The sequence below is a fragment of the Cardiocondyla obscurior genome, linkage group LG02 (assembly GCF_019399895.1).
Source record: "Cardiocondyla obscurior isolate alpha-2009 linkage group LG02, Cobs3.1, whole genome shotgun sequence".
NCBI lineage: Eukaryota > Metazoa > Arthropoda > Insecta > Hymenoptera > Formicidae > Cardiocondyla > Cardiocondyla obscurior.
This window is the reverse complement of record NC_091865.1, coordinates 7,533,285-7,555,370: the sequence shown is the minus strand read 5'-3', so window position 1 is coordinate 7,555,370 and position 22,086 is coordinate 7,533,285. Positions and strand designations below refer to the sequence as shown.

Below are 22,086 nucleotides of genomic sequence, written 5' to 3'. Positions count from 1 at the left end.
TCTGTTAAACTCAAAAAAAAAAAAAAGATACGGGATTTATTTATAAGTAAATAAATATATAAAAAAACGGCTTTATAAACGCACATGTAAGAAATAATTGTTCATATTTATTGGCGACATGTTAAGAAACTGATTTCATATAATTGTGAATGCATGAACCAACATTCTGACACAACAAACGAGTAAATCGAAAGTAGCCTGTACTCTCAGAGAGTGAGAATTTCAGAAGCTCTTGATTCCAAGAGTTTTTCCATCGAGCTAACATCTTTGCACCATCCATCAAGGCGTTGTACCATCCCCGCAATCTGACTGCGATCTAGAACGCGCGGTTGTACCCAAGTCATATTGACAGTACCTGCTACTTGATCTATGGCTCCTCGCACAAGACCTTGGGCAAGAGCTTTCATCACTAGCAATTCCACTTCGCCAAGAGGTAGACGCGTCTCCTGAGAGATTTCCGTGAATGTTAATTGTCTAAAATAAAAAATGACACGTTTTATTAAAGTAAATTATTCAATTTAAAAAGATCTTAAATCATGTGCTTATAATTATACACACCGATTGTTTGCCTGTCGCTTAAAAGTCATTTCCATAAGACATAGAAGTGAAATCTTTTGTCTCAATTTTAATTCTTGTGCTGCTAAATCAGCTACTTTGCTCCACTGTGGTTTTAACCTTTCCAATGCAACAATATCACCAGCATTGAAGGCTTGTAATAAATCAACAAGCCAGTTGTTTGGTGTACCTTTTAATGATTCCAACACTGGATGTGCTAGTAATTCTCCAAGATTATAAACGCCTTCACCTAAGAGAGCTGCAAGTCCAAGAAAGAAAGCATGTTGCTCTTGTTCCTGCCTAGTCAAGCTGCTCAATTCGATGCAACCTAGATATCTTAAAAATAAAAAGTAAACTGTTTAATTAAAAATATTAAATTACTTGTAGTTATTTATACAAAGTTATATGTAAAAATACCTTAATGCTGTGCGGTAATATTCTGCATGTTTGCCTTGTAATCTATACAATCGGCTAGCAAGAAGGTAAAAACGTCCATGAACTGTTGTAACACCATCAGCATTATCTAGCATAGCTTCTACTTCCTCTATGATTTTCTTTGCTTGCTCCTGATTATTCAGTTTATCCAACAGAATTTGTCCCTTGAGAACCTTACAAAGAGCAATAGCTTCATTGTTGCTCTGGACTTTAGTTTCTGTTTTCTCCAGAAATTTAATTGCCTCTTGCTTATCTTGGAACTGTTGTATCACATGTGCCAGTATTTCCACCAATGACAATGGATTAATTCTTTATAAAAAACACAATACATGATTTTAATATAAAATTAACACAAAGCAATACATAGATTGCTATAAATTATTGTATATAAAATTGCAATAAAATAATAAAAATAATAAAAAGATCGATATAAATATAAATAGTGCTGTCATATACTATATAAGGTATAATTATTTTTATGAGTAATAATCTAATTTACAATACTTACTTGTTTTCAAAGGTTGAGAGGAAATTAACATAGAGTTGCACAAGATTATCCCCCTGTTGAAGCACTGGGTTCTTCACAAACGTCTCCAGCTTTAGTGTCAACTGATGCCAAAGCCTGCAAGTCACCGACACCGAAAAGGTTCGTCATTGTGTTTCCACGTTTTGTGTTATCCTACTACGCGAAATATCGTATTATTATATTACCGTTTGCTGTACAATTCCTCGAGTTGCGCCCATTCTGCGGCCAGCTCCTTATCGGCAACATTTTGCTTTTGACTGAGAAAAGTGTTAACATCCTTCACCGCCACGGTCGCCGCCATGCTTAACCAGATGACTAAGTTTTTACCGAGAGTAAAATCGGGTTAGACTGGTCAGAATCGAGCGGAGTCGAGCTCACGACCGGCCACTAGAGGCTGCAGGCAGAGAGCTCAACTCAGAATCGCGGCTTCCACGCGTACTGTTGCAGAGGCTTGTTCGTGTGAAGCCAGCGCTTCGGTTGCCGAAGCGTTAGCTTCACACGGACGAGCCTCTGCATCAGTACGCGTGGAAGCCGCGATTCCAAGTTGAGCTCTCTGGCTGCAGTTACTGTCACTCCTGTATAGGGACCGTCGATGGATCGTATCGACTAGCTGGTTGAGAGCATCGAGTCTACCTCGGTCTCGACTTCTCCCCAGCCAATAGCGTGTTGGTTCAATACGGCCAGCGGGCCTCGTTAGTTAGTTATAACTAACACCTGTAATTAAACGGACGAAACTAGTAAAAACGATACCATGGCGGATGCTGCTGCGCGTCAGCTACAATACGAATATAAAGCGGTTTGTATATTTTACTCAGCACTGCCAATTTTTTTATGACACGATAGATTCTTGAAATTGCTTTTGGTATTTATAATATGCATATTTCTATTTTACACGTTTATAGTATCTGGTAGATATCGAATTATAATATAGGTTAAGTATCGAATGCCTTTGCGTCACATTGCATTAATGTTTTGCAGAACTCCAATCTTGTTTTACAAGCTGACGTCCGGTTAATAGAAAGACGCAGTCGAGATGAAGCTACCGGCGAAGTTATGTCCCTTGTGGGAAAGCTGGATGGTACACGTATGGGCGACCGGGCGCAACGTACCAGACCTGGCAAGGCAGAGGAGAGAAAAGTCAAGTAAGTTTATTACACGTACGCGCAAAAATAAGTATCATAAAAAGGTATTAAAACAAAATATTTAAAATTATGTCTTAATTTGACTACTGTATAAATCTGTGGTGTTTTAATTTTAATAATAATAGTTTTAAAAGTTTTTGGGTTTTTTTTTCGTTATTTAACAGATGTACAGAAATGTGTAGTTTATGAACGATTAAATAGAAATTATAGAGGATGTATGTTTATTTGCAGACGACAAAAACGTGACGAAGCTCAATATGATTTTACACGAATGAAAGGAGCAACTCTACTGTCTGAGGGTGTAGATGAAATGGTTGGTATTGTATATCGTCCAAAAACACAAGAAACTCGTCAGACTTATGAAGTATTGCTCAGTTTCATACAAGAAGCTTTGGGTGATCAACCGCGCGATATCCTTTGTGGTGCAGCTGATGAAGTATTGGCTGTGTTAAAAAATGATCGACTTAAAGAAAAAGAAAAGAAGAAAGAAACTGAACTTTTACTTGGTGTACTAGCAGAGGAAAGATTTGCTTTGCTTGTAAATCTTGGAAAAAAAATCACTGATTTTGGCAATGATGAAAAAAATACAACAAATGATGAAAATATTGACGAAACATACGGGATTAATGTACAGTTTGAGGAAAGTAGCGAGGAAGACGATGAAGACGTTTACGGAGAGGTTCGAGAAAATGATGATGAAGGGGATGAAGGTGAAGAGGCTAACGACGATAGAGCTATTCATGCAGAAAATGTAAATTTTTTTTATTTGATTAATTTTGTTAATAATTTCTGAATATTTGTATGTTGCAACTATATATCCTTTTTTTTCTTTTTTTAGTTAGGTGGAACAGAAGAAATGAAAAAAGAAAAACCATTACATCCATTAGATATAGACGCGTATTGGTTGCAAAGAAGATTAAGTAGAATATATAATGATGCAATGGTATCACAAGCGAGAGCTGCCGAAGTATTAGCAGTTTTGAAAGATGCTGCAGACGATCGTGAATGCGAAAATCAGCTTGTACTTTTATTAGGCTATGACTGTTTTGACTTTATTAAACAACTTAAAAAGTACAGACACACAGGTAAAAAGATTAATTATAACGACATACGGATAAGGTTTGCATGTAGATACGTATACACGTAACAAAATTTTTTTGCATAAAAAAAATTAACGTATCGTTAGATTCATATTGATTTCTTTTCATTTATTACTATATTTCTGCAGTTATTTAAATGTACCTCATACTTAAAAGAGAAAACTTTAATTAATTATTTATAAAATTTACAGTTGCATATTGTACAATGTTAGCCTCATCTCAGTCTGAATCAGAAAGACAAAAAATCCGTAACAAGATGAACGATGAGCCCGTTCTCGCGAAAATCTTACGGCAATTAGATACGGGTAAAGGTGAAGATGACGCCGATGAGACAATGGAAGCGAGATCGCAACGCAAAAGACGCGAAGAGAATGAAGACACGGGAGGGCCTGGAGGACAAATTCAAGGAACAAGAAATTTGATAGATTTGGAAGATTTGATATTTGCTCAGGGAAGCCACTTTATGGCAAATAAACGTTGTCAGTTACCAGATGGAAGTTTTCGAAAACAGCGAAAAGGGTGAGTATAACGTAACAGTTTTTTTTTCACTTCTTCTTCAAGTTTTTACTACACTAAAAGAAATCATGCGCGCGGTGATTTTTAAGAAATTCTAATTTGCGCGCGTCATTAGATTCGGATATTAGTTTTTTCGCGTTTCTGAGATTAACTGTCACTATCGAGCTCTCAAATCGTTATAAGACTGTTCGAGCAAGCCCGAAAGATCAACGTCGCTTTTAAGCGGCAACAATATTTCGAGATAAAAGGTAACAATAAAAGCGATTTTATTTTTAACACCAATTTTGTTAGATATATTTATCGTTGGTATAATATTTGTGAATATTTACAGATATGAAGAAGTTCATGTTCCCGCTTTGAAACCAAAACCGTTCGCGGAAAATGAGAAACTGCATCCGATCGAACAATTGCCCAAGTATGTGCAACCTGCTTTTGAAGGATTCAAGACGCTAAATCGTATACAAAGTCGCTTATATCAGGCGGCGCTGGAGAGTGACGAAAATCTACTGCTGTGCGCTCCAACAGGAGCCGGTAAAACCAACGTAGCTTTATTGTGCATGATGCGGGAGATTGGAAAACACATAAATGCCGATGGTACAATCAATGCAGATGAATTTAAAGTAATTTATGTCGCCCCGATGCGTTCGTTAGTACAAGAAATGGTCGGAAATTTCCGTAAACGATTGTCAACATATAATTTAACTGTGTCTGAATTGACGGGTGATCATCAATTAACGCGAGAACAAATTGTTGCTACTCAAGTAATAGTTTGCACACCGGAAAAATGGGATATTATAACGAGAAAGGGTGGCGAAAAAACGTTTACGTCGTTAGTACGATTGATTATTATTGACGAGATTCACTTATTGCACGATGAGAGAGGTCCTGTTTTAGAGGCGTTGGTAGCAAGAACAATACGAAATATTGAAAGTACTCAAGAAGATGTGCGCCTTGTTGGTTTGTCGGCCACGTTACCGAATTATCAAGATGTCGCAGCATTTTTGCGCATTAAACCGGAAACAGGATTGTTTTATTTCGACAACAGTTTCAGACCCGTCGCTTTAGAACAGCAATATATCGGTGTCACTGAGAAAAAAGCATTGAAACGCTTCCAGGTGATGAACGAAATTGTATACGAGAAAACCATGGAACACGCCGGTAGGAATCAAGTATTGATATTTGTACACTCGCGTAAAGAAACTGGAAAAACAGCACGTGCTATTCGAGACATGTGCCTAGAAAAGGATACCTTGGGTCAATTTCTTAGAGAAGGTTCTGCGTCGATGGAGGTTTTGAGAACAGAGGCGGAGCAAGTGAAAAATCAAGAGCTTAAGGATCTGCTGCCATACGGTTTTGCTATTCATCACGCCGGTATGACTCGCGTCGATCGTACATTAGTAGAAGATCTTTTTGTCGATAGGCATATACAAGTTCTTGTGTCTACGGCGACTTTAGCCTGGGGCGTCAATTTGCCTGCTCATACAGTTATTATCAAAGGTACTCAAGTATATAATCCAGAAAAAGGCAGATGGGTCGAGCTGGGCGCGTTAGACGTGCTGCAAATGTTAGGACGAGCCGGCCGACCGCAATATGATACGAAAGGAGAAGGTATTCTTATCACGAATCACAGCGAATTACAATATTATTTGTCACTCTTAAATCAGCAACTACCTATCGAATCTCAATTAATCAGTAAAATGTCCGACATGCTGAACGCGGAGGTGGTGCTAGGTACGATTCAAAATATCAGAGACGCAGGCACTTGGCTTGGCTATACTTACCTTTATATCAGAATGCTTCGCTGTCCAAATCTATATGGAATAAGTCATGACAAATTGAAACAAGATCCTTTACTGGAGCGGCACAGAGCTGACTTAATTCACTCGGCAGCAATTGGATTAGATCGCAGCGGCTTGATAAAGTACGATCGCAAGTCCGGTAATTTTCAGGCAACCGAATTAGGTAGAATTGCATCTCATTATTACTGCACTCATGAAACAATGTCTACATATAACCAATTGTTAAAACGCACGTTGAGCGAGATAGAATTATTCCGAGTGTTCTCATTATCAGGTGAATTTAAAAATATAAACGTAAGAGAGGAAGAGAAGCTGGAGCTCCAAAAATTAATGGAGAGAGTACCGATACCAGTAAAAGAAAGTATTGAAGAACCGAGCGCGAAAGTAAACGTATTGTTACAAGCGTATATTTCACAGCTGAAACTCGAGGGATTCGCTCTTATGTCCGATATGGTGTTTGTGACGCAATCTGCTTCTCGCCTTATGAGAGCTATCTTTGAAATAGTTTTATTCCGTGGCTGGGCACAATTGGCGGATAAATGCTTATCCATTTGCAAGATGATCGATCGTAGAATGTGGCAATCGATGTCACCGCTTAGACAGTTTCGCAAAATGCCGGAAGAAATTGTGAAGAAAATCGAGAAGAAAAATTTCCCGTGGGAGAGGCTTTACGATCTTGGGCCAAATGAAATCGGCGAGTTAATTCGCGTGCCAAAGCTAGGAAAAACTATTCACAAATACGTTCATCAATTTCCAAAATTGGATTTATCGACTCATATTCAGCCGATCACACGTTCTACTTTAAGAGTTGTACTAACTATCGCACCTGATTTTCAGTGGGACGAAAAAGTTCACGGTATGTCGGAAGCATTTTGGATCTTGGTCGAGGATGTGGATTCGGAAGTGATATTACATCACGAATACTTTTTATTGAAAGCTAAATACGCAGCCGATGAACACATAATTAAATTCTTCGTTCCAATTTTTGAGCCCTTGCCACCACAATACTTTTTACGGGTGGTGTCCGATCGATGGATCGGCGCGGAGACGCAATTGCCCGTTAGTTTTCGACATTTAATATTGCCTGAGAAGAATTTACCACCCACGGAATTGCTAGATTTACAGGCGCTGCCGATCACGGCGTTACGAAATACTAAATTTGAGAGTATTTATTCCGATTTTCCGCAATTTAATCCGATTCAGACGCAAGTATTTAACGCAATTTATAATTCCGACGATAATGTATTTGTTGGAGCACCGACGGGTTCAGGGAAAACAACCATAGCGGAATTTGCGGTGCTAAGATTACTAACGCAGAATCCGGAAGGACGGTGCGTATATATGGTGAGTAAAGAAGCTCTAGCTGAACTGGTATACGCCGACTGGGCGGCAAAATTTGGCCAACAACTGGGAAGGAAAGTTGTCACGTTGAGCGGTGAAACGGGAACAGATTTAAAGCTACTGGCTAAAGGACAGATTATTATTACCACAGCGGACAAATGGGATGTATTATCACGTAGATGGAAACAACGAAAGAACGTGCAAAATATTCAGCTGTTTATCGTCGATGAACTGCAATTGATCGGCGGTGAAGAAGGTCCTGTGTTAGAAGTCGCTTGTTCTCGAGCGCGTTACATTTCTTCGCAGCTCGACAAACCCACTAGAATAATAGCGTTATCAGCCTCGCTAGCTGATGCTAAGGACGCCGCACAGTGGTTGGGTGCACCGGCAGCGGCAACTTTTAATTTTCATCCTTCTGTGCGACCAGTGCCATTAGAATTGCACGTGCAAGGTATAAACGTTACTCATAACGCATCGCGATTAGCTGCCATGGCAAAACCAGTGTACAATGCGATTCTTCGGCATGCTGCGCACAAACCTGTGATTGTATTCGTACCTACGCGTCGGCAGGCGAGATTAACGGCCATTGACTTACTTACATTTACAGCAGCTGAAGGTCAACCGTCGAGATTTTTCAACGCAGAAGAGGCCGACATTAAACCATTTCTCGATCGAATGACTGATAAAACGTTGAAAGAAACCTTGTCGCAAGGCGTAGCTTACCTTCACGAAGGTTTGTCGACCGACGATCGCCGTTTAGTTGAGCAACTATTTGACAGTGGAGCTATACAAGTGGCAGTTGCTACCAGAGATCTCTGCTGGGGTTTATCAATTAATTCTCATCTCGTTGTGGTCATGGACACCCAGTGTTATAACGGCAAGACGCACGCCTACGAAGATTATCCGATCACGGACGTGTTGCAGATGGTAGCGCGAGCTAATCGGCCCTTAGAAGACGAAGACGCCAAGTGCGTACTTTTATGTCAAAGCTCGAAAAAAGATTTTTTTAAGAAATTTTTGAACGAGCCGTTACCAGTTGAGAGCCACTTGGATCGTCGATTGCACGATCACTTTAACGCGGAAATTGTAACAAAAACTATTGAAAACAAACAAGATGCTGTAGATTATCTCACATGGACTTTCTTATACCGACGACTTACTCAGAATCCTAATTACTATGGCCTGCAAGGCGTCACACACAGGCATCTCTCGGATCATCTGTCCGAGCTGGTTGAGAGCACGTTAACCGATCTGGAACAAGCTAAATGTGTCGCTGTAGAAGATGAAATGGATACTCTTCCGCTCAATCTGGGAATGATCGCCGCCTATTACTATATTAATTACGCCACCATTGAATTATTTAGTTTATCTCTCAACAATAAAACAAAGATTAGAGGTTTGTTAGAAATTATTTCAGCGGCTGCAGAGTACGAAAGCGTTCCAGTACGGCAAAGAGAAGAGAATTTATTGAGAAGTTTGGCTGCTCGTTTACCTCACGCGCCGCAAGCCGTTAGAATGGCAGATCCTCACGTGAAAGCACAACTTCTTTTACAGGCTCATTTGTCAAGAATACAGCTAGGCCCGGAATTACAAAAAGACACCGAATTAGTCCTGGGCAAAGCTGTGAGATTGATACAAGCTTGCGTCGACGTACTGAGTTCTTCCGGATGGTTGGCACCTGCTGTCGCTGCTATGGAACTCGCGCAAATGGTAACGCAAGCGATGTGGTCCAAAGATTCTTATTTGAAGCAACTACCGCATTTCACAATGGAAACTATCAAACGTTGCACCGACAAAGGCGTAGAAACTGTGTTCGACGTGATGGAGCTCGAGGATGACGATCGAAATCGGCTGCTACAGTTAACAGACGCGCAGATGGCAGACGTCGCAAAATTCTGCAATAGATATCCCAACATCGAAATGTCATACGAAGTACAAGATAAAGATAAATTGCATAGCGGTGGTACGGTAAATGTGATTGTACAATTGGAACGAGAAGACGAAGTAATCGGGCCGGTAGTTGCTCCATTCTTCCCGCAAAAACGTGAAGAAGGCTGGTGGGTAGTAATCGGTGATCCAAAGAGCAATTCTTTGCTCTCTATCAAGCGCTTAACGTTACAACAAAAAGCAAAGATCAAATTGGACTTTGTTGCTCCTGCACCTGGTCAGCACTCGTATACTTTGTATTTTATGAGCGACGCTTATCTAGGTTGCGATCAAGAATACAAGTTCACTATTAACGTTGGAGAATACGAATCGGATGCTAGTTCAGCTTCTGATTCTGATTAAAATTTATAATGATATGTATTATACTTAAAACATACAGTTTTATTGTATCGTGTATATGTATATGTCAAAAGTATTACAATATAACCATTTTCATTAATTTTTTACTAACTTTTAATTCTCGACAGTGCTAAAACAATTTATATTATAAATTTAAATTAGTTTCTTTTATTAAAAATTGTCTAATTTAATTTGTTTCGATTTTTGTATGCACTATCCAGTTCACTATTAATTAATATTTCATTGCTGTTATACGTACGAATTACTTTGTCAGCTGTATTAATTGTCGTGCAAATTCCAAACTTTTGACCACCGTATCGCTAGTATCATAGTGCTTTTCTATTTATTTATTCGAAAATTCTACCACAAGCATATTCTGTAGACAAGTAATTTTCACGTCGATCTAACGATGCCACTAGGTATTTATTAATCAAGTTATTCTGTAATTAGAACAATGTTATTTTCATAAATAATATTACAACAATAATTACATCTGTAGAAAATTACTTGCATATATTATTTCCTTCATTAAAAAAAAAAAAAAAAAACAACAGTACAGGTTCTAAAGTAAATGAAGTAAATTTAATCAATTCTTTTTTTATGTTAACATGTATTTCCTTTATTTTATATTTCATGACGATCATACGACGAGCGCGACGAATGCGACAAGTCGACGACTTTCGTATTCACCTCCTATTATCCGGAATTATTCGGCCGACGTTAAATAGCAACGCGGCTGTGCGGCAATTAAACGAGAGAGATAGAGAAAGAGAGAGAGGGCAGAATCTCTTTTCGGAAGCACGCTACATTTTACGGTAAAGAACTCCTATCCTCATTATCCTCAGTTCCCTCTTCTGCAGCAAAACGGTGGAAGGTATACGAGGCTCCTCCTTCTACGTCTACACCAACGAAGCCCGACCTTCTGATACTCTGCTAACGAATCGCACGTGTTTAGGACCAATTTGTCTATTATCTCGTTGTCAGTTTTTTTTCTTACTTCTGAGTTGCTCCGCTGGTGCAGGATACCCTTTCTGAGTCTCCTCCTCCTCTTAGATAGCACGTGTCGAGTCATCCTTCCGCGCACTGGACACTCGCGAGATAGTTTACGACACTCCCGACCGTCTCAAATCCTCGAATTCGACACGAGAAATGGGGCTACGACGCACGGATGCCTCGATATTTTTGTTTCGAACTCGAACCGCGTGATCGCCGTGTCCTCTGTAGTACGCAATAGTACGAGTTACATAGTCTTTTACCAGCTCGCAATCAGACGATCGATGAAGCGCTGTGATTGGTCGGCGTGCTAGGAACCCTACACATCGACCAATCACAGCGCTCCATAGATCGCCTGATTGTGAGCTTGCGTGGACTATGTGACTCGTGCTCTACTGCGTACCACTAGAGGACACCGCGATCACGAGCTTCGAGTTCGAAACGAAAATGTCGAGGCATTCGTGCGTCGCAGCCCGTTTCTCGTGTCGAATTCGAGGATTAGAGACGGTCGGGAGTGTCGTGGACTGTCTCGCGAGTGTCCAGTGCGCGAAAGGATTACTCGACAACTACTCCGTACTGATAGAGAAATAGTGCCGCACACCGATATCTATTTATACGAACCGTAGCCGGTTCGTCGGTCGTGTCGGGAGTGCCGCCAGTTTTCGGACGTCTTTTTTTACGATTATATCTTTTTACGGGAGTGCCTTCGCGAGTGTCCAGTGCGCGGAAGGATGACTCGACACGTCCCATCTGAGAGGATGAGCAGGCCCGGGAGGCATCAGGCATCGGCGGAGCAACTTTTAAGTAAGCATACATTTTTTAAAATTAAATCTTTATTAAAAACAATTTTTACTTTTTTTTTTATTAATCTTATTCATTTTCTGGCACGTCTACATTAATATATTTCTTTTTATGTTACAGTCACCGGCAGAATTTTTCAACTCCGCTGACGCTCATGCAGATCGGTAAGTCGTAAGATTTTTTTTCATAGTTCCTCATTGAGTCTCTTGAACCAGCAACCCGTCGACAATCATAGATTACTCAATTGTAATTATTAAATAGAAATTATAATTAATTAATGCCCCCAATTATAATAACGCGCACGAATTAAGATTTCTCGAAAAATAGCGCACGCGAGGCGTGCTCATGGTTTGTTCTAGTAATATAAAAAAAAGAAAAAAAAATTGCTTTAGGATCCCTTTAAAAAAATTTAACTTACTTTAATTTGAATCGTTTCGGGAAAAAGATTTATTTTTAATCAATACCACTCGGCAACTGAATTTAATTCCTTGATTCCATTAGAATTATTTTCATAAATAATATTATTCAGGTAAGAAACTTGTGTTAATTCTTTACGAGCTTGTACCATTCGATATAAAACAGGGCAATCCAAAGACACGCATTCTACGTCGCCTAATTGTCCAATACAAGAATGACAGACCTGAAAAGTTTATTAATAATTAATATATGATTATTAACTAACTGCAATTTACAGATTAAAAATATCTAATATAAAGTAACGTCTAATAACAATTTACATAAATCTTATTTCTATCTGTGCTTACAGCAGTAATATGTTGATAATTCCTCTCCAGTTGTTTAATCTTTTCGAGTAGTATAATAACAGTTCGACTAGGCTGCATAACGCAATCTGAACAAATCTCTTTATTAGTCTGCTCTCCACAAGTAATACATGCCACAGAACTGAAGAATTGACGAATAGTAGACTTCGGATTGCCTTCTCCCAAATGTACAACATTATTGAAACTTGAACGATGAGAAATTTCTTTATACCTGTAAAACGCGACATTTTATTTATCTTTGCAACTACTTGTTGAAAAAGTAATTATGTACAAAATTCAATATTTTTTATAGTTTTTATATTATACGTGATTTATAAAATGCGAATAAGGATTATCATGAAAGTAAAACAACACGTAAATATGATATTAAAAAATTTCCAATTGCACAACTTTTATGCTTACCACGTGTTAATGTCGATTCCAAATAAGTTGAAGCAGCGATTTAAAGGCGGTATGATAACTTTTGTGATATAATATACGGAATTCGGAATTAATGACGGATCGGCGACGACCTCCATCGGTGTACGCACACAGTGAATAAGCGCTTGATTTGGCGCACCCGCGACAATGATGTAGCGTACGCGTTCGCTAGTGCGCGGTACTGCGCGAGGATCCTTCTTGATTAATCTACGTGTCAACTCTAACGCTGGGACGCAAGCATTGGCCTTATAGCCATGCATACCACGAAATTCTTTTGCAAAAGTTAGATCTAGGATAGACACACGTCGCTGAAATATCTTATCGAATTGTCTGATTACGTACTGTTTCACTTGAGAAACATCCTTTGTTTCAAATAAAATTTTAAGGGCTTTTTCGAGCATCTGCAAAAAATATATAAATATTTAAATTTAAAATTACGATGGCTATCTGTCAAGTGCATTTTTTTTTTTTTTACTTTAGAAACTGCAGGACACCCATCTCTACGAACTGTTTCGATTCCTTTCGCCAGAAGTTCAGGCTTCTCCTGATCGCGAGTCTCGTACATATATCCGCAATATCGTTTCTTGGTCTAAAATATTAAATTCAACAACTTTGTTATGGTATTCCTTTACATACATAATCGCAATATACGTGAACTTTTTGTAACTTTGAAGGTTTACTTGTAGAATTGATGGATGAAGAACTTTTTCAAATTTAAGCTTGACGGGCGGAGGGTTAATCGCAGTAACAGCGTCCGCAATTTCCTCGCCGATAGTAAATGCTTCTTCTCGAGATTTTCCGGGTAACAATACAAAAAGAGAATCTGTATCCCCATAAACCACTTGTGCGCCCCATTTTGGTGTGGTCTTTACCAATTTAATTGCACGTTCTAGGGTCTCTCGTCCTTTGCTAACTACGCTATCACCTATCTACAATAAAATATTATAAAGTAAATTATAATTTTATAGAACAACCATATTCAACAATTTAATCAAATTAATTTAACATATATTATTTTAATTATTGTATATATCTGAATATACCTCGATACACGGCATTCTACCGCTAAAATTAGCAGATGTATAACCATAAGTAACATTCGCGATTAATTTGAGGCCCAATTGCTGAGAATGAAGGACGCGCTGTAACGTGCGATTTTCTGCTGGATGCAGCTTCATAGAATCCTTCACCATTAGACGCGTATTCAAAATTTCCGCTAACATACGCGGCAGTATTCCTTGACGTACCTCTTTTTTCACAAAGGCTACGCCGCAAGGCGAATAGTTAATTTTGTTTTGTAATTTTAACGCAGTATTTTTGTTAACCCTTAATGTTGCTGCTCCAAACTTAAACGGCTCGTATCTGAAAGATAAAAATGTCAAATTAGTAATAATGAACTTAGTCTGATTTTTTTAATACTACGAATACTCACTGGCCTATATGTTCTATCCTTCCTAAACAAGTGGAAAAACAATAATTATAAGCAATGATCATGCTTGGATATAAACTTTGAAAATCAAGCACAATTAATGGATCAGTATAAAATTCAGTTTCGGGTTCCATAATCAATGGTAAACACTCCGGTGCTCTCATTTTGGCTCTTTGATGAATAGATGGCGAAATCGGAATGTAATTCATGGGTTTCGCCAATCTAAGCATCATAGATTCAACACGAAATTGCGAACCTCGTGAAAAAACTTCATAGAATTGTATGCCGAAAAGGCGAGCGAGTTCACACGTGCGACCTATAACGAAACTTCATAATAAAATAACGGATTAAAAAAAAAAAAAAAAGACTAAAACAAACAAAATTAAATATTTTTAAATGTAATTACCTATAATATCTAAATGATTTAAAATCTTGAGAGTGCCGAGAATTCGAATAATGTAATGACGTATAACTCTGCCTTTTATTATCATACTTTCCTGTTTCCACCAAGTAGATAACGTTTTGAAAGAAGGACATGGAATTCTTTCGTGAAAAACATGATGCATGACATTTTCGAAGGTGTATGTTAATAATGCTGAAAGAAATTAAATTACTTAAATGTCTTTTTAGATTAAAAAAAATTATTAAATTTATCTCAAAAAATATATAAAATATCACACCTGCTTCATGTCTCATAATTCTCCAAACATCAAGAATATTACGACCAAGTACTTTTATCTCACCTACATCGTCTTTTTCAAGCATGCGAGTGTCGGATTTAGCAAATGTTTGCATGTATGGAACTTTTGAGATCTTCATTGGAAAGTTATTAAAACCAAGGTGTAATGCTCGCTGAAATACGTAGCCCCATGAAAGTGATTCCACTTCCCAACCAAGTAGAACATCTGGATTATGTTGTTCAATCAATTTTATAAGGCTATTAAAAATATCTTGTTCTGTTGGAACGTATAAGATTGGACACATTGCACTAGCAGAGTGGATCTTGTTGAGTCTTGCGCTTATAGAATTAGAATTCATAATTATAGCGCCTAAAAAAAAAAAAAAGAAAAATTATCATAGAAAATTACACTTCAAAAAATATTACATTTATTCATCTACAAAATAAAATCTTGAGATAAAATATTTTTTACATAAAATTATTAATTTAGTTATTCAATAATAACCATGTTCTATCTGTTCATTGGAATCTGTCGGAGCATCATTATAAATTGCGTAAAATAACGCACTAATAGAATCATGTTGTGGATCAGGAAGAAGATTCTCCCGAGTAACAACATGCACTTCGAGAGTTAATAACGTTAGATACTGATTCTGTAAAAAATTTAAAATAATATAAAATAAATCTTTATTGTGCAGAAAGTTAGAATATAATAACAAAACTTACTACTGTTATTGCTCTAGCTTTCTGAAGATTCTCATTTGAGACGTTACTATAACTTCCCCTAGACGAGTATTCAATTTGACCATAGGACATACCTAGTTGTATTTTATTATCTTTATGTAATAATGGATTTTCTAATATCTTTTTTAAGGAATAATCTAAACTGTTTTCTGATGTCTGCGAATTGTCACCAGAATTGTTAGAATTTTGCGTTTCACTTAGCATGCTTTGTCGAAGCCTGTGTCTATGTACTTTTAAATCATTATTAATTAAATTATTAGATGTTCCTGGCTGAGGTTTAATCTTTTCATTCTCGATATTAATCGATGAAAGCTGTGTATCTTGTACATTTTTACTTGTTTTTTCTTTGTTTCGATTACATGATTTGTTATTAGAATTTTTCTCTAATATGTATTTTTTAGCTCGAACCCAATTTGTAATATCTTTAGGAGTCGGTGGTTTCATAAGTGGTTTAATCGTTAATAAATTATATCCTGCTAGCGTTCGTTTGAGATTATGAGATTTTATATTCGTTCCTGAGGGATGGAATTCGTTGACTTTCATTCTTCGCCACATTTTAATACTCGTTACTTCTTCCAGACTAGATTTAAATGCCGGCGCGTCAAAATATGACGCATTTGTGTTCGAAAATTCTTTTTGTTTCGCGAGATCAAGTTTATTGCCAAAAAAAGGCTTTTGCCATCTGCACTTTGGAATACCGTACATCGTCATACTTTTCCGAATTCTATCAGGACTTGGAGGCTTATACTTCGTAATAATTGTAATTATCGAGTTCTTTGATAAACGAGGAGTATTCCGTTCTAACGATGAACTTTGACTATCGCTTTCTAGCTTTTGATTGAGATGTTGAGTAAAAGTTGTGTTGCATACATCTTCTTCATCCTCATCGAGATCAGTTTCAGGAATAATGTCATCGTAATTTATTTTTTTCGCCAAATTTCGTATATTTGATGCATAATTTCTTTCGGGAGATGTTTCATTATTAGTTTCTATATATTGACTGTTTGGAACACTGTCGTCACTACTTTCATTATTAGAGACACATGCAGTTGCATCTGTGTATATTTTACCACTCAAATTCATATTTGTAATTGAAACTTCAGATTGCTCGTCTTTGTAATCCAATTTTGCAAAAGTATCTTCTTCGTCATTATTTAAAAAAGACAATCTTTTACGAACGTCCTTATTTTTCTTAATTAATGGGTTTTCAGTAATTTCTATGTTTTTTTCATGATCTTGTAGTGGTGTGTCAACCGTTTTATCAATTTTTATGACTTGCCTGGAAAAAATAAAAAAAACAAAAATATATAATATATATTATAATTATAAAATATACATAATTTATATAATTTACACAATAATAATTTTTTAAATTACATAAAATGTATAGATCTTACGCAGGATCTGTTTCATTATCAATATCATCATTATTTTCTGAAAAAAGAAAGAAAAAAAATATACTTTTTACTTATGCAAAAAAATGTACGAAATAATAAATTTAAAGCATAATGTAACGAATAAAATATTGTTAAACTAAAAATAATTCCATGTTATTTAAAAAACTAAATTGTTTTATAGGTTTAATAATATATTTTAATTACCTAAATTTGAATTAAAAAACTTTTCACGAAGCAGGCTGACACGTAATGGACGAGTCCTATGTTTTGGCGTAGTGGAAGTTGAAGGAACGTCGGTTGTTGATACGGATTTATTTCTTTTTGGAGATTTTTCGTGCTGTTGAACAGGACTTTTATTGGATTTTGGAGATGTTATAGTAATATTAAGAGGCAAGTAATTTCCCGATAATTGCGGACTTGAAGATCCTTTGTCTGGGGAATTATATTTTCTTTTCGGAGTTCTAACAATCATATTTGTTCGTTTACTAACGGACTCTTGATCATCGTCTTGAAAATCGAATTTTCTTTTTTTCGGTGTAATCTGAATTATATTTTGCGGCGTACTTTTTTTATCAGCTTTATAAGTGCATGCACGTTCTACTTGTCTCTCAATTGTCACATCAATTTCGGATTCATCACTTGAATCAGTATCTGCAGCTCCGTCGACTTGTGGAAAATTCACAAGTGTGACATCTCCGTCTTCTTCAGTAACATTTGAATGGTCTCCAGATTTAATGTTTTGTTCAGTATCCACTTCTATCGTATTACCGTGTCGATTGGATTTCTGATTATGTATCAACTCCCATGAACTTATGTTTAAATCTAAACTTGTAATATTTAAATCCTCAATCTCTTCTTCCTCTAGATCATTTTTAATCGGCTCGTCGAGTATAGAATATTGAGATCCCAGAACGCTATCATTATCTACATTACTCACAATTTCATTTTCTTCATTAGCCAAATCAGCTAACATTTCTACTAGTTGTATATCATCTGCATCCACTATGTATGTAAAGTATTTTATTGTTACGTTAATAAAAATATAATAATAAACACCTTTATAGTGAATATAAAATACTTACAAAAACTAGTATCTGTTACATTACTTTGACTTTGAGTTGCCTCCAAAATTCCTGATGAAGCTAATTGCAATAACTTACAATCATCAGAAACAGTGTTTTCAAAATTTTCTTCTGGTAGTAAAGATTCATTATGATTTATAATACAAGATGCATTTAAAACATTTTCGTTATCTTCTGCTTCAATAGGATATGAAAATGTCGTATTTGAAGTAATCGTTTCATTAATCTGAAATACAAAAATTAAAAATTAAATTAAACTAATGTATTGTACAAAAATATTTATATATATATATATTATCTTTTTACAATCTTAAAGTAAATGGCGGATTTAATGGAAAAAATGAAATACTTGTGATATAGCGTCCAGTCTCTTTAATAAAAGACTTTCTTGATAAATATCGTTGTTTGTTGAAGGTAGAATGGTTTTACTAGGAGTTTTAGGATATAGCAATTGTGATTTTGCATCTTCTAGACCAGCCACAGCCCTTCTTGCTTTCTCTTCATCCCAAATTGCAGCAAGACCAGGATTAAGTTCCATATTTTTCGAAACACTTAGCTTGTTTAAAATCTCTGAAGCATGCACATCCACTTCTAACTCACACATACTTTGCCTTGTTATTGATATTGGAAGATATATTTGTGAGTCAGATGATAATTTGCTTTGACTATTTTCTGTTGCACATCCTTGCAAAGGTTGTCTGTATTTTATACTGTTTAAGTTTATTAAATTCATACCATAGAGATTATAATCTATCATAAATTGCAAAATATATGGAATGTGTGCCTCATATGGTTGTAGAGTTTGATTGAGAATACTACCATTCTGAAAAAATAAAATATAACTTTTTGTATAATTTATATATTTTTTAAAATACACAGTACAATTATAGGCAAAAAGCAAGAAAGTGAAAATTCACCTGCAGCAAATCAGCAGTCCTTTTAATTATGGCTGGATTATAAAAATATACTTTAAAAAATAAATGTTCTTTTTTGTGAAATCCATAAAATGGTCTGCAAAAGTGATAGTTTAGCAGTTAAATATAAAAAGTATTTCTCTTTTTTATTAAAAGTAAAACTGATACTAATACAACTATTGCAATTTTAAATTTTCCTCACATTCCTGATACTTGTTGGATCTTATACACATGTTGACTGTTAGACAAAGCAGAACCAAATGATGTATTCAGTGCAGAATCAATTTCTCTAGCTAATTGATAAGCATATCTATCCATATTCTCTTGAACAGTGCATGGAACATACATGTAAGGAAACACCCCATGAATGTGCAAGCATGTTTTTTTGCCTAAAAAATCCTTAAAGTTTATACAGAGAAAATCTTTATGACAATAATTTTGACATTAATTTGTTAACATCTTATAAAAAATAAAAATATTACTTTGACTAACCAGCGGCAGTTGATCCAAATATTCTGATTACTGGTACCTTCTTCACTTCAGAGCCACGAAACTCCGAAAATGTCACATCCAGCTCGGGTACTGGAGATGCTTGGTAACTGTCAATGTTTACCAAAGTGATGGAAAACATATTCTGTAACGATAATGATATACAACAACTACAAACAGATGTAATAAATAAAACATTGAGACAGCATTTCGGTAATTAAAGTTTTCGCATATAAAATATATATAGAAAAACGTATCGGAACGTATTATTGCGAGACACGTACGGAATCTGAACTCCAGAAGTGTGTACCGGTTTATTGACACGTTCATTCAGTGACATTTGCGCATGCTGTCCACAATAAGTTTCAATTAACAAATAACATATAAACTGAAAAGGAATTACAATTTTGGTCACTGGCGGACAATATCTCACGAGACACCACGAGAGACTAACGGTCTAACGTGACTCTCTCTCCACACAGTGGTCGCGGATTTTAGACGGGCAACATACGCACACTAGGCACAATGCCGTGTCCGTGTGTGCCCATAGCGCCTACTAATGCCTCGGACGCAGAGAACCCAACTCGGAATCGCGGCTTCCACGCGTTCAGATACAGAGGCTCGTCCGTGTGAAGCCAGCGTTTCAGCTGCCGTCGGATAGAAGAACAGGCCAGACCTATACACTGTCTGTCCTGTTCTTTCGTGACGTCGTCGGCTAAGATATATCGCAGATCCGCTTCTTGGTAACATCGCGGAGTCTTAAATAATTTTAAGTAGTACGAAATCCGACTTACCCAATTGTGTATGATCCGACATTTTCAAGATATAATATAATATAAATTTTTAATGTAAAATGCAACAAAAATTTTCCGTCCCACTTAAACAGACTGCGGACTGTCGGTTGTACATATTTTTAATATTTTCTGTAAGTACGACCGGTGTGGTTAAAAATTTTGATGCATTCTACACATCACTCATACCTAGTTTAAATTATTATAAAACAAGGAAAAATTGTTCGAATAGGACTTTAAAACTACTAAAATACGCGTCGCACAACCCGGCGTAACGCGAATCTCAAGCAGCAGATGCCAATTTCCCGAATTGCGTGCAGTAGCGCACGCACTATCAGTCACGGCTAACGAAACAGAAAACGACACTCCGCGAGGGACCGACGAATACTCCGGGCTGTACAACGATCAATTAAAAATAAATTGAAAACGCGAATTATAACCCGAGAGCGCGAAACAATATTCCGATCACGAGAAAAGCGACCTTGTTTTATAATAACTTAAACACAACACCCCGTATAATATACAAAAACGCAAAACTGTACACTCACACTCATACTCATACTCATACTCATACTCATACTCATACTCATACTCATACTCACACTCACTCACATAATATTCACCGCGCATTTTATTACAATATCACTCATACTTAGTTTAAATTATTATAAAACAAGGAAAAATTGTTCGAATAGGACTTATAAAACTACTAAAATACGCGTCGCACAATCCGGCGTAACGCGAATCTCAAGCAGCAGATGCCAATTTCCCGAATTGCGTGCAGTAGCGCACGCACTATCAGTCACGGCTAACGAAACAGAAAACGACACTCCGCGAGGGACCGACGAATACTCCGGGCTGTACAACGATCAATTAAAAAATAAATTGAAAACGCGAATTATAACCCGAGAGCGCGAAACAATATTCCGATCACGAGAAAAGCGACCTTGTTTTATAATAACTTAAACACAACACCCCGTATAATATACAAAAACGCAAAACTGTACGCTCACACTCACACTCACTCACTCACATACTTCATCGCGCATTAGATCGCTCGCAGGATAGTCCACGACGCTTCCGTTAAATCCTCGATCTTGACAAAAGAAATATGATGTATCTTGATGTATCTTGATGTATCTTGATGTATCTTGATGTATCGTCGATGAAACTTTTATTTAATTATGACTCCTCAAGGCGCTGACTCATCGAAGTGACCGTGAACTTAAACTTGAACTCCGGTAGAGAACAGTTATCCCCCCTTTACACATCCGTTCCCGACTACATTTAGGCGCGAAATGAGGGTAGCGCGGTCGTGATAACGGTACTTATGTTGGGGGTAATTAGTGGCACTAGGGAAAAAACGTTCCCACCTATCAGGTGATAAGAGAGAGGGTTGTAATTGGTCGGCATGGGGATGATACCGCGAGTGTCAATGAGTGTGAAAAATTTTATATTGCGACCCGTTTATTTTTACCGTTATGCGCACTTTTTTGCGCCGTTCATTCATGACAACAAACTTTTTGAAAAATAGCGGATGCAAAGCGTGCGCATGGTTTGTTTTAATATTCAAAAAAAATAATTTAACCGGCTATGGACAATTTTTTCCCGCGAAGCATACTCGTAAAGGCAATTATTTAGACATTTGTCGGTATAAGAAAAAGAGAGTTCGCAGTTTTACAATAAGTTAATCCGTAGAAAGCGAGTGATAACGTGCAAAAAAGCCACTTAATTATTGACGATTATTGTAAAAATTAGACATGTCGCTTCTCATCCGCGATATCGTTAAGTCAAATAGAGCTTTAGTGACCAGCACGCGCGAGTGATTTTCAGATACGCGGTGTAAAACGAACCCCGCTAATTAA

General features: G+C 36.9%; 3 protein-coding genes and 1 long non-coding RNA gene across 8 annotated transcripts; 1 reads left to right on the top strand and 3 right to left on the bottom strand.

The window, feature by feature from the left end:
- Positions 1–87: 87 nt before the first annotated feature.
- Positions 88–1,903, bottom strand: Rpn9 (regulatory particle non-ATPase 9). The gene is made up of 5 exons (XM_070674225.1): positions 1,702–1,903; positions 1,499–1,612; positions 973–1,299; positions 559–891; positions 88–474 (listed from the first exon to the last, which is right to left on the bottom strand). Exons 1-5 carry the CDS (start codon positions 1,815–1,817, stop codon positions 207–209), a joined length of 1,158 nt encoding a protein of 385 aa, XP_070530326.1. The 5' UTR covers positions 1,818–1,903; the 3' UTR covers positions 88–206.
- Positions 1,904–2,202: 299 nt separating this feature from the next.
- L(3)72ab (U5 small nuclear ribonucleoprotein l(3)72Ab) lies at positions 2,203–10,251 on the top strand. Its single transcript, XM_070674793.1, has 6 exons — positions 2,203–2,312; positions 2,495–2,658; positions 2,890–3,409; positions 3,497–3,743; positions 3,950–4,277; positions 4,606–10,251. The coding sequence occupies exons 1-6, from the start codon at positions 2,268–2,270 to the stop codon at positions 9,701–9,703; spliced, it is 6,402 nt and encodes a 2,133-aa protein (XP_070530894.1). The 5' UTR covers positions 2,203–2,267; the 3' UTR covers positions 9,704–10,251.
- A 39-nt stretch (positions 10,252–10,290) lies between these two features.
- LOC139113558 (uncharacterized) lies at positions 10,291–10,948 on the bottom strand. 2 transcript variants are annotated; one of them, XR_011547712.1, is made up of 2 exons: positions 10,698–10,948; positions 10,291–10,633 (listed from the first exon to the last, which is right to left on the bottom strand). It is a non-coding gene; the product is annotated as an uncharacterized lncRNA (long non-coding RNA). The 2 variants fall into 2 exon arrangements; XR_011547713.1 differs by having other exon boundaries at positions 10,291–10,630.
- Positions 10,949–11,539: 591 nt separating this feature from the next.
- Dnapol-zeta (DNA polymerase zeta catalytic subunit) lies at positions 11,540–19,978 on the bottom strand. Of its 4 annotated transcripts, none has more exons than XM_070667908.1 (19): positions 19,715–19,978; positions 19,434–19,575; positions 19,144–19,330; positions 18,945–19,038; positions 18,377–18,850; positions 18,028–18,253; positions 17,150–17,947; positions 16,946–16,982; positions 15,531–16,827; positions 15,310–15,457; positions 14,806–15,174; positions 14,532–14,720; positions 14,129–14,441; positions 13,740–14,058; positions 13,377–13,625; positions 13,172–13,285; positions 12,679–13,097; positions 12,259–12,487; positions 11,540–12,134 (listed from the first exon to the last, which is right to left on the bottom strand). In XM_070667908.1, the coding sequence occupies exons 2-19, from the start codon at positions 19,570–19,572 to the stop codon at positions 11,952–11,954; spliced, it is 5,784 nt and encodes a 1,927-aa protein (XP_070524009.1). In that variant the 5' UTR covers positions 19,573–19,575; positions 19,715–19,978; the 3' UTR covers positions 11,540–11,951. The 4 variants fall into 4 exon arrangements, with proteins under 4 accessions (XP_070524009.1, XP_070524013.1, XP_070524016.1 ...); XM_070667912.1 differs by having other exon boundaries at positions 19,834–19,978; XM_070667915.1 differs by lacking the exon at positions 19,715–19,978 and having other exon boundaries at positions 19,144–19,340; positions 19,424–19,520.
- Positions 19,979–22,086: the final 2,108 nt, after the last annotated feature.

Excerpts from the sequence above, each read along its gene's own strand:
- Rpn9 (XM_070674225.1), bottom strand. The coding sequence starts at position 1,817 with ATGGCGGCGACCGTGGCGGTGAAGGATGTTAACACTTTTCTCAGTCAA. Across the intron at positions 892-972 it reads TATTACCGCACAGCATTAAG|ATATCTAGGTTGCATCGAAT; the intron begins GTATTTTTACAT and ends TTTATTTTTAAG. Across the intron at positions 475-558 it reads AAGCGACAGGCAAACAATCG|ACAATTAACATTCACGGAAA; the intron begins GTGTGTATAATT and ends TTTTTATTTTAG.
- Dnapol-zeta (XM_070667908.1), bottom strand. The coding sequence starts at position 19,572 with ATGTTTTCCATCACTTTGGTAAACATTGACAGTTACCAAGCATCTCCA. Across the intron at positions 19,331-19,433 it reads ATTTGGATCAACTGCCGCTG|GCAAAAAAACATGCTTGCAC; the intron begins GTTAGTCAAAGT and ends AGGATTTTTTAG. Across the intron at positions 13,626-13,739 it reads GTAGAATGCCGTGTATCGAG|ATAGGTGATAGCGTAGTTAG; the intron begins GTATATTCAGAT and ends ATTTTATTGTAG.